General features: G+C 37.1%; 2 protein-coding genes across 4 annotated transcripts in view; both read left to right on the top strand.

Annotated features, from left to right (window-relative positions):
- Window positions 1-2941, top strand: part of LOC101738097 (mucin-2) — a 48040-nt gene extending 45099 nt beyond the window's left edge. For both annotated transcript variants that reach the window (XM_004931869.5, XM_021351783.3), the window contains 2 exons: window positions 360-702; window positions 936-2941. In XM_004931869.5, coding sequence (XP_004931926.1) covers window positions 360-702; window positions 936-2404 — 1812 coding nt within the window. In that variant the 3' untranslated portion in view covers window positions 2405-2941. The remainder of the gene's footprint in view (window positions 1-359; window positions 703-935) is intronic.
- A 112-nt stretch (window positions 2942-3053) lies between these two features.
- On the top strand, window positions 3054-12095 carry LOC101737966 (uncharacterized). 2 transcript variants are annotated; one of them, XM_062674909.1, is made up of 17 exons: window positions 3054-3274; window positions 3872-3994; window positions 4053-4544; window positions 5785-5848; window positions 5932-5958; window positions 6030-6059; window positions 6193-6494; window positions 6563-6765; window positions 6840-6946; window positions 7055-7167; window positions 7250-7352; window positions 7432-7544; window positions 7617-7817; window positions 7976-8334; window positions 9184-9313; window positions 10177-10258; window positions 11876-12095. In XM_062674909.1, the coding sequence occupies exons 2-17, from the start codon at window positions 3962-3964 to the stop codon at window positions 11998-12000; spliced, it is 2484 nt and encodes an 827-aa protein (XP_062530893.1). In that variant the 5' UTR covers window positions 3054-3274; window positions 3872-3961; the 3' UTR covers window positions 12001-12095. The 2 variants fall into 2 exon arrangements, with proteins under 2 accessions (XP_062530893.1, XP_037874790.1); XM_038018862.2 differs by lacking the exon at window positions 3872-3994.
- The last annotated feature ends 59 nt before the right edge of the window (window positions 12096-12154 follow it).

The raw sequence follows: 12154 nt of genomic DNA on the forward strand, positions 1-12154 counted from the left end.
GTTGTTAGGTCTCCTTCGGAGGCGCTCGGGCAGTTGTTAGCAAATCCCACCCCTTCTGGCTGAGCATTTGCTCGCCCACCTGTCCTGGTGAAGCTGGAAAGGCCTCCGGGCCACCAGTAATCCTTCAATCATAAAAAAAAAAAAAAAAAAAAAAAAAGCTCAATACCAAGGGCACAACAAAGCAACTGCCTGCATCTGAGGAATTTCCTCAGATCTAGTTTGTGAATGGACGCAGTTGTTTGAGATCGTTTAGATAGTCTATATAGTAGGCATAATTTCAGCAAAGAGATAACGGGATGATCTCATAATAACCATCATTATCAAATAATAATAAATATTACTTTTTTCTCTTATTACAGGAGACAAGAGTTTGTGAACGAGTTGATGAAGTAGATTGCACGAAATCTGAGAAATTCTACAGTCTAAACTTAGAGTTATATGGTAGTACTGCTCCACCCATAATCCAACCTGAGCAGAATAAGTCGGAAACAACGAACAACAAACGAGAAAATGAAAATGATCCCTCAATAGACGAAATTTATACGACAGCTCATAATAAATCGCCACAACAAACGCACGATATTCCCGACTCAACCGAAGATCCTGTCCAAGATATTACAAAAGACGACCATAGATATACTCAAAGCATCTCTTCAACATATTCAGCTTTACCGCCATCTGGAAATGATGAACTAACGGAAGGTATGTATGTCCTTTTTTCTATCACATAATCAAAAAGGATTTTAAATACTGATATTGATACAATATTATTCTCTATATTATATTATATACTATATTATTCTCTATTGTTTTATGATTAGAACATCAATTGAAAACATAAAATCTTTAATTTATAAAAATGTATAAATATAATTTCTTTGCTATGTCGTAACCTGTACAAATGTAAACCAACAAAGAAACTTTCTGAATTCCAGAATATCAAGACGAGGATAATACTGATGGCGGCGAATACGAAGACTATTCGCATGCTCATTCTACCACTACCGAAACTCCAACAACCACTACTTCAAAAAAACCTACAACTTCAAAACGCACTACAACAACTACAACAACAAATCGTCCATCTACCTCATCTCGAACCACATCATCAATACCGTACTTAAATTCATCGCCAACGCCTATTTTATCTTCAATTTCTCCACCGTTTTCTTCATCACTGCAACCATCAGCACCTTCGGCACCATCGGCAATATCTTTACCGAATTTAGATCCAACGATTTTGTCACCCCAGGAATTCATATATCGTCATCAACAAGGAACAGAGGCAGTATCGTATCAGAGCTTCCGTCCTGCCGATGGTGTTTATATCACTCACGCTCCACCTCAACAGTTCGATCATTTTCAATACGAGTCATCGAGAACCGCACCGCGGCCTACTGCACCGCGACCAACGCCTTTTGCTCAGCGACCACAGCCGGCACCTTTCAGGGCAACTACTTTAGATCCAAGAGATCAACTTTTAAGACCTGGGCCGTCATCTCAACCGTCTGAAAGACATGAAACGACTGTAAAAAATAGACAACCACAACAGCAACCACAGAAAACGTACCCTTCATCACTTCCAGCACAACGACCCTTACCGTTTAATCCATATTTTTACGACAGAAAACGAAGCGATGATTCAGCTTCTGAAAATCAATCTTCTTTATCAGCACGATCGGTGGCTCCTCCAGCAGTGACCGAACGGCCCCCAGTCAGATTAAAAAGTCCACCACGTGTAATCGTTACTGCTAGTGCTTCGGTTAGTGATAGCAACGGAAAAAGACTTAACTATACCGTAGGGAATGTGGTTAGTGCGGTAAAACCAATCGTGCCAATTAATTACGACGATTATAAGGAATCCGACCTTATATTTGACCCATTCTTTCTCGATGTGCCAAAACTTCAAAAAAGACGAAAGACTAGGTCGAACCATAATCGTAGTATTTTCACAGCATCTGCTACCGCCACCATTCCTTCACAATTATCACACGATAAAGTCACTGTCGCAACTATAACGGCAACATCCAAGACAACAACAACAAAACGATTAATAACGTCACCTATTATCGCAACGACCACCGTGGGGTGGGATCCAAACGATTACGTTGACGATAATTATGAGCCGCACGCTTACATTCCACCAATACCACCACTTGCTATATTAGTTTCTCAAGATATTGAAAAGCATAAAATACAAAATAGCCAATTGAATAATAAAATACATGGAGATAATAATTTAAGAAGAGACAAAACGAAAGCGGGTCGCTCTCTTTCCTTCAAGGTGACAACCGAGCCTTCAGAGCTGATTACTTCTAGTCAAATAAAAAAAGCGGAGACAGTGGCTCCAGTTGCTTCTCCACCATTCTCGCCACCACTTGAGGCATCTCTTCGCGCTTTATGACGCTCCTCTGATTGACTCCAATAAGTTTAACGTTAGCTCATTGAAATGCATGTCCACGTTAATTTTTTACATAATGTTTTAGTGTGGATTCGAAAAAATTATTTCAGTATGAATGTTGCCAAATAAATTCACTGAATGATATTCGATTTTTTTTTATTCTAAATACATATTATGAAATCTTCAACTAAATAGAAGCAATATGTTAATGTGTTGATGATAAAATATCATAATAGTTCTAGTTCTTTGTGTTTTACTTTTGAAACCCTTATATGGTTTCTCAAATTTATTATTTCTAGTTTAATGAGCCCCTGTTCGAAGAGAGAAGACATATTTATATTATATTAATTTATAGTTGTAGTAAAATCCTTTTATGTGTATTTCCAAATGTAATGTAAATATTATGAACATTTCTGATGATGCAGAGAATTTTGTTAATTTCACAATTTTTATACATAAGCAATAATTTACATTTAATTTTAAAATCATATCTAAGAACAATTTTGTAAATATATTTTGAAATATAAATCATTATACATGTTTTTGCGTTATTTATTATCTATCCTAATTAGTCCGTATCTATGTATAAATATTACTTCCAAACTACTTTAAAGATTAGAAGTTTTCTTGATCAATTTGTATACACATTGACTTAAAAAGTTCCACACACAAGAGATATTACCATAGACTTAAATTGTTTGTCAAAAAGTAACTAAAATATTTATGAAAAATTAACCTTGTTAAGCCGACTAGTTTTTAAAAGAAAAATATTTTTGCAACGTGCTGATTAAAAACTTAATTAATATGACTTCTTCCGATTCGAGTATTATGAGCGTGAGAGATATGATTGATGCTGCTTTTGGAGAACCAGAGGTAAATATAAAATTACATTATCAATTTTTAGTTCGACTACTAAGAGTGAGAGAGTAATTGCCTGGTCCCATCATTTTTATCATCTAATATGTATGTATGTATGTATGCATGTATAAGAAAAAGAAGCCTCTATAAGTGAGAGTCGTGGATTCTCACATTTTTGTATTTGGGTCTATAATTGAAACTGCTGCTTATCTATAATTTATTGCGATCAATGTGCTATTGAAAAAAAAGCGAGTCTTTAAACCTCAAATAAAACCGCTTTCATGGTAAGTGTAGATCAGATCAAAAATCTTAAATTGAAACCAAAATTTGTTTTCAATTTTCGCTAGAGAGCGGTCGATCTCGCTCAGCTTTCTTAGACGTTTAGGAGATTCCATGGACAACATAAATGGCACCACTCAACTTGAGCAACATGTAGAACAATATGCTCGTTATACCTCCAGTAAAATTATCTGGCTATATTTATATATTATGTATATTTTTACTATATCGAAAGAAGTATTACGATTTTAGAAGATTATTAATTTTAATTTGTGTATTTGAATGCTAATGATAAAATAAATAGCAACGCAGCTCGGATTTTCTCTTAAATAGATACTGCGAGGCGTAGACGAAACCGAACTATATTTGAAAAAATAATAATATAATATAAATGTATTAATCAGAATTCACATTAAAAGTGTTATGAAAATAGACGGGACAATCACGCTGACGGATGTAAGATACGGAATATCATAAACCTTTCGTTTTCTTAAATTGTTTACGTCCATTCCAGACAAACGTTGTAAATCATAAACTTATACAAACCATACTTTATCTGCTTGCAAAACAACTACGACTCCTGGAGCGACACGTTAAAGTAGAAATTGGACCATCATTAAACATTACTTCAAACACCAGCTTGTCTATAACAGAAATTAAATTACATGCAATGCAAAAAAAGAGATCAAAACCTGGTAAAGTTAAAGACGATAAAGGGAAAATTGAACGAGCAAAAGCAGATGCGCTGTCTGGAATCAAGGGAAGATCAAAAGAAACAAAAGATGACAAAGCACCAGAAATAACGACGACATCTGAAAAGTCTAGTTCTGACAAGTCTTCAAAACATATTGCTTCTTCGGATAAAACATATCCTGAAAATTTAAGCTCTTTGCGACCATTAAAGGAGACAACTTCAGAAGATACATCAAATTCTGCTAAAAAAATGTCAACCGAAAAAACATCTTCAAGCACTAGCGAAAAGAAAACTACCGGACTAAAAAAAACAGTAAGTTTCTCTTTCCCACTTATCTGCGTAAGATATTATGAACTTTAACCTTAAGTAGCAACCTAGACGGCTAAAAACATTTTATTCGTGCATTCTCTCAGACACAGGATTACACAAAATTGCTGGACGAGTTAGAGGAGCTAAGAGAAAGGCAACTGCGAATCATCCATCAGGTGCAGATAGCTTGTACAAACTTTTTTTTGTTTTTTTGTTTATTTAACACAGGTGGAGCTTCGCGGTCTTTGAAAAAATCGTAAGTGTATTACTGTTATACAAAGGTATGTTCTTTAAATATCACTAATGAGATAGTATGAGTATTTTCTTAAATTAATTCTAATAAGGATAACTGTAGCAAGCTATTGTATGCTAACATACTTTAGTGGTGAGTGGTCACTATAATTAATGGATACATATCAACAATGCCCGACGGGCGTCTTCTTTTGTCACAAAGAAATTTATGGACTCCCGCTTATGAATTAGATTTGTAGGCGCTATGTTTGTGTAAAAACTTTTATTCGGTTTCCTCTTCTTGGCTATTGATGGTTCCCAATTCATACAAAGGGAGCTCGAGAAAAAGAAGTAGATGCTAGGTAGATACTACTTACTGCTATTTATTCAAGATTAACACACACATATATTTACTTTGTTAAAGCACTATCTATTGCCTCGCGGACTATCGGGGTAGCATTGCATACTCGTCGTTTCTCAAATTTCGAAGCCTTGACCAGCCCTTGACTGGGATGTTTCGCCACGATAGGTTGTGATGAGTATAATTCGACTTTTACGAGTAGCTTTTTGAATGAGGCGTAAGAATGAGCGCACTTCGCTTTCTGCACTAATTCGTTGTTGATGAGCTGTGGGCTGAGACTTTTAGATGTTTTTTTTTTCTCGAGCTCCCTTCGTATGAATTGGGAACCATCAATAGCCAAGAAGAGGAAACCGAATAAAAGTTTTTACACAAACATAGGTAGCATCTACCTAGCGGCAAAGAATATCAGAAATTAATACAGTATTTTAATGTTAATGTAATAGTATCTTATCCCGCTTAATAATTTGGTTTACTACAATAATCAACATATTTTGTACAATTTACACTACCTACTGATGTTTAAGAAATCATTACTGACGAAAAAAGTGTATAAAATCGAAATAATCTATATCTGGCTATAAAACTTCCACGGCTCAAATGTTGAGCCATTATATATTTGCTAAATTCTAAATTTTGTCATTTGTTGTACAGAGAGCTGATTCGCGAGAAGTCCCGCAAGAAAGTCCAACTCCAATGGCTTCCCTTGAGTCAGTAGGTCAGCTTACGTGAATAGTTGAGCAAGTATCTTATTTGAACCAGTGAATTCTTAAAGAAAATTTTGATTTTTTTTCCTTTCAGAAGCACAGTACGAAAAATTACTAATCGGTAAAAACTTTCATTATTACTAGAATTGATATTTTTGATAATCATATTAACAAATAAATTTATTTTTATAGTTGAAAGAGTTCCAATGGAAGAAGCCAAAGGTAAATAATACACCTACAAGAGCTAATTTAAAAAAAAAAGTAATGATTTAATTTTTTATTACTTTCTAATGTATTATTAGAAGGTAATAAAAAATTATAATATATTATTAATATACTCTTATGTATTATTAAGCACGACATGGTAGTATCATGACGCCAACATTGTCTGTGGTGACACAAGAACAATTCGCTGAACTGGAAGCACAAATAAAAGCACTACAAGAAAAATTAGCCCCTACGGGAAAGGCAGATTTTCCTGAAAATGCACAACTACTACAAGAACTGCGTAAAGGTGCATCTTTAACAGATGCGATGGCTGCTTTGCAGCTATCTGCTCGACTAGAAGCTGCGGAGAAAACTCTTGATCAAATGCTGTCATTGCTAACGGAAGTTGCCATTAAAAAACCAAACATTGATCAACATCTTACAAAACAGGTGAATTTTGCTATCAGCGTTTTACAATTTAGTATATTCAAAAAAATCAAGAAAACAAATTGTTTCAGATAAAACCAGATAAAATGGACACTGGCTTACCAATTGCGTCATTCAAAGCACCTTTACAAGAAATATCAGTACCTTTAGCCTCTTCGAAAACTACTGATGCTACTATGCCAACGTTAGCGGCTGATGCTAAAGATCTCAATGATTTGACAATTTTAGACACATCAAAACAAAACTTTGATGTAGTAACCCGCGATGAATTGAAGTAAGGGTTACGGTAATGTTTTATTTTTGTAATTTGCGGAGTCCACGATAACTTCTTTTTAATTTTTCAAATAGGACAGCAATGCAAGATCTATATGACGAAATAATAAAATCGACAAATAGTATAACCGCAAAAAGTACTTCGGACGCAATCAATGCTTTAAAGATTGCAAAAAAAATGGGTAAAATAAATTTTCATTGCAACAAGATTTTTAATTAATAATAGACGAAAATTTTCTAACTAGCTCTTGAAATTCGTATGTTGCATTTAAACATTATGTTAATTACAGAAGAAAAATTGGATAAATCCGTCGATTTAAGCAATCGTATGGATGATCTAGAAACTTTAGTAGCGGATTATGCAGAACAAATAAATATTTTGGACACGGGACTCTCTTCTCAGGTTAAAACTCGCATTTAGTGTTAGTTAGTGGATATTGAATGACTTCAATAATAGTTTACATTTAGATTAACGTTCATTATAGATGACGAACTATCAAGAGCAGTTAACACAAATGCAACACGACTTAGAAAGTGGATTGGATAATATGGCGGAAACACTCGCTAATGCCGGTGGAGACACTACTGGTACAATTTTTGATTTGATAATATTATTCAATCATCAAAATAATAAATTGTATTACATGTCGAAATTTTCATCTTGCAGCTGTTACAGAACTAAACGGTCATTTTTCTAATCTTCAATTTGATCTAGAGAATATGTTTCTCAGCCAAAAGGAGTTGAATGACAATCAAAATAAGCTGTCCGTGGATCTAGAGGTATTATATTGCTTAAATGGCTTACACTAAGTTAAATTATAAATCGACTTTATTATTTAACCACGATAAAAGGGCTTATGGCAGCATATTGAAGTACTGCGATCAACAAAAGCTGACCGAGAAGAAGTAGCAGATGCTCTTCGAGACAAAGCTGGTATTGCAGCTTTAAACGGATTAGTTTCTTTACAACAATTCGATGCAGTTCAAGGTGATTTTGAAAAACGTATCTTGACAGCATATGATAAATTCAACAACCAAGAAATGATATGGCAAGTAAGTAACACTATGTAAATGTTACTTTCATTTTAAATTGAAAAAAAAACCCGACTATCGTTTCGACTATCACTAAATATGAAAAATTCTCACACTCCCACTTATTATTGAATTGAATCACATATCCGTCACAATAAAGGATTTACTGTTTTTTTCAGAAAGCTATTGACGATCTTTTCAGAGGCCTTAACGAAAAGGCAGACTACGTTCAAGTTACTTCTTTACGTGACGAAATACAAAAATATCTAAACATGTTCGATAGTAGAATTAACGCAATGTCTGAAATTCTTGGGGAGCCACGTGCTGCAGCTATCTTAAGAAAAATACATCGTGACTCTGCATGTTTATCTTGTGCCACCCCAGCTGTGATGGATTTAGAAGAGCCAGGCACAATACCAGCATTACCCGCTTTATCATCTAGATCCCCTGGAGTTGGGGCAGAATCTCTGAATCCAAAAGAAGATGGAGACCATCTTTGTTATCCTAGACACCCGATACCCCACCAAAAAGATTCGAGGTATATTATTTCTAATAACGTAGATATTCAGATGAGCGTAGAGGCCACTTGTAAAACAATTATTGGAGTGGACACCACAATATAGATTCCGCTGCATAGCAATGGCCTTGAAATAAAGAATAACATAAGACTCCAAACACGAGGGCATAATTGCTTCGACAAAAGATGTGGAAGACGATACCAATTTTTTAGGACCGATTATTATATCAGAACCCAAGATACAAATTAATGTCAGAGTTGAGTAGGTACGGGCGAAAAATGTGGACGTAATAACTTGAGGCCAGTCGCATATTAGAATCAAGCATTACCGTACCAGGCAACCAGTCCTAATAGTTTAAGGAAGTCGTCGTGGCCTAACGGATAAGACGTCCGATGTATTCGTGTTGAGCGATGCACTGGTGTTCGAATCTCAGGCGGGTACAATTTTTTCTAATGAAATACGTACTCAACAATTGTTTACGATTGATTTCCACGGTTTCCTTCACCGTTCAACATCTTGTAATAAAAATGAAACCCGCAAAATTATAATTTGCGTAATTACTGGTGGTAGGACCTCTTGTGAGTCCGCGCGGATGGGTACCACCGCCCTGCCTATTTCTGCCGTGAAGCAGTAATGCGTTTCGGTTTGAAGGGTGGGGCAGCCGTTGTAACTATACTTGAACCTTAGAACTTATATCTCAAGGTGGGTGGTGCATTTACGTTGTAGATGTCTATGGGCTCCAGTAACCACTTAACACCAGGTGGGCTGTGAGCTCGTCCACCCATCTAAGCAATAAAAAAATTAATAAAAAACTTGTTTTAAAATGTAATGACAAATTTCTTAACATTTGTGTATATATCTTTATTCAGATCACACGCGTGCAATCGATATTGTGGAGGTTCGCATACAATACTTAACAATATGAGTAGAGTTCCAGCGGGTATGGTCGTCACTCCTATAATACGCCACGTTGCAACCGGACTTGGCTCTGATGGAAAAGTAAATAAAATTGGTTATTCTTTATTGTAAACAAAGTTTGGTTCTAAACTTATGTTTAGTGATACATTACGTTTCATTGTACGAAGTAGATAAAATCAAGTCTCACAGATAAAAAATAGATGATGCAGGGCTAAAATGCATCTTAAAAAAAGTTTTAAATGTGGCAAGAATAAAATAATTACATTTACTTTTTTTACGTATTTACTTTTATAAGCTGGTAAATGTTTGAGATTTACTTGAAAAAAAATCATCTGTTGATTGAAAAAGTTATTAATGCATGCTCACCCGATCCTGTGGACCGAATGGTAAACAGTCGACGTCGCTCTAAACACGTCATTGCTGATCCTCACGATCCATTAACGATGCTTTTAGGTGCCTTAAGCACCAGTGACCGTCTTCGCCGAACCCGTCGCTTGCGATGAAGGGCTCGAAAAGTAAATTAACTCATAGACAGCCTGCTAAGTTTCTCGCCGGATCTTCTCAGTGGATCGCGTTTACGATCCGGTGGTAGATTTGGCGAAGCACTGCTCTTGTTAGGGCCAGTGTTAGCAACACTCCCCGTTTGAGCCACGTGAGCTCACCTACACGTTAGGGTGAAGCTGAAATAGCTTCTCAAGGCTATCAGCATAGGTAAGAAAGAAAAAACGCGTGTTCCAACGCGTTATATTATAAATTAACTAATTTCAACTCTTTATATTTAATTTATGTATGTACCTACCTATATGAAGTTATTAAAAGAATAATAAACCAAGTAGGTAGTTAGTGCAAATCAAATCTATTGCCGCACTTAAATGTCATCAATAGGTATTGAAGAAAGAATGTATTCACAGCACGTAATTAATTTTCTTATATTTCAATTATAGGTTTATCGGTTAGAAGACACTATCAAGCCATGTATTCCTTGCAATACATTAAAAGCAAATAGTCCACGGCAATCAACCGTCGGTAAATATTAAGAGATTTGTATAAAATATTCCGTAGAATCCACAATAATATCGTACAATAATTTAATTTAATACAAAATTATAAAACAAAATCTTCTTACATGAAACACTATTTTTTATTACTTTCAAGTAAACTCTACTTTTTTCTGCAAACGATTTTTTTCTTGCCGCTGGCCGAACCTCCTTCGAGGTCCCCGCGCCTAAGGTGCGCGCGGGCTATGTGGGACTTGACGATCTGCAGACGTTGGGAGCAAACCGCGGGCCTAAGGATGTTTACCGCACTAAACGACTCTTCCACCCGACTTCCGATCTTCGTCCAGGGTCATAAGCCGGCCAGAGTAGGGGGGTTCCCGTGGTCAACACTACAACCAGACTCGTGGCGCAACCCCGAGGACGCCCAGCCAACGGGTCGTCGAGGCGATAATCGACGACTAACAACGCCGGTCTCCGCGTTACGGCGGCCCTACCAGGCCGCCCGGGCGATGCCGCTTGTGTTCCGAGATACCTCGCTGTGTCAGAACCAGCATGAAACCAGGTCGGAATGCGATACACCGCCGACCGGGTTGTTTTTCCACAGTATGTTCGGCAAGGACAGCGACGAAGACAACGCGGACTGCATCAGGCTGCAGCCGCCGACGTGTTGTTCCATTTTCCTGGTGCCAGCGCGCTAGAGTGACGGTAGCGTGCGGTGCAATCTCAACCTCCATAAATCACTCCTGACCATCACCGGGAAGAGACTGCCTCCTCACAGGGGCCGGAACTGGACGAACGCCCTCCTACGACCCCCGTCTCGGCGGTGGCGGTACGGCGCTGCGAGGGACAAAGAGCTCTTCGCCTACCAGGACTCGTAGCTATGACATTGGGAAGCGGCAAGTCCGGTCCTATTTTAGTAACGAGGACGCGGCGCTCCTCCGCGAAAACGGGGCAGTGCGTGAGCGTGTGCTCCGCCGTGTCCTCGTTACAGCCACTGCAGTGGTGGCACTAAGGCGTCGGCTCCCCGGACAACGCGATGCAGGTAGCGGCCGAAACAGCCGTGTCCTATGAGCACCTGCATCGCCCGGAAGGTGAAACGTCCTCGGTCGCGATTCACCCAGTTCAAGAGGACCGGATGAATCGCCTCGAGGGTCCGTCGCCCGTATGCAGGGTCCGCAAGTTGGCAGGACATATTTCTTCTCGGTCACGTGAAGATATTAGAAAAAACATGATGAAAATAAAGAGAGAGATACAGACGATACTAACTCATGTAATAGAACATTTCATTATTTATTTCTAGCTTGAGGTAAAAGCCTAATTCATCACAGGAATAAGTTTTGATCATAAGTCAACGTTAGCTTTAATCCAACAATATGATACTTACTATTGAGATAATTTGTTGACATCTGCTTTGCAATTTGTTCTATCATAAGTTTTCAGGATGTAGTAGGTACGACAGATTTTAGGATTTTAAATATAACGGTGGAGAGAGTATATTTTTAACGTTTGTAATATACAATGATAGAATACTATATTCAATAACTTAACAAAGCTCGGAATTTAAAAATAAAATTGCAATTGCTTAAACATTATTCTAAGTAACATGTACGAATTAATTTAAAACGAAAATAAATCATTATTTTAGTTCCAGCTGTACCCAGTTCAGCAACATCAGGTATGACTCCTCCAGAATTTACAACTGAACCGTATACTTCTTGCGTGGATGCAATTTCTATAACTCCACCACCATACGCCATTTATGAAGAATAGAATAAAATACTTCATCATTTCTTTGTATACTTCATTTCAATGTCGACATAATTAAATTATTGGAAATAAATTTATACATACTTATGAAAACCTTATATTTTGATGTTTTTTTGGGAGTAATGGGCGGGGCATATCAGAGCATGATCAACTAAAG

Source organism: Bombyx mori, chromosome 22 (genome assembly GCF_030269925.1).
Source record: "Bombyx mori chromosome 22, ASM3026992v2".
NCBI classification, from domain to species: Eukaryota; Metazoa; Arthropoda; class Insecta; order Lepidoptera; family Bombycidae; genus Bombyx; species Bombyx mori.

Excerpts from the sequence above, each read along its gene's own strand:
- LOC101737966 (XM_038018862.2), top strand. The coding sequence starts at position 3,206 with ATGACTTCTTCCGATTCGAGTATTATGAGCGTGAGAGATATGATTGAT. Across the intron at positions 6,060-6,192 it reads TCCAATGGAAGAAGCCAAAG|CACGACATGGTAGTATCATG; the intron begins GTAAATAATACA and ends TGTATTATTAAG. Across the intron at positions 7,353-7,431 it reads TGCCGGTGGAGACACTACTG|CTGTTACAGAACTAAACGGT; the intron begins GTACAATTTTTG and ends TTCATCTTGCAG.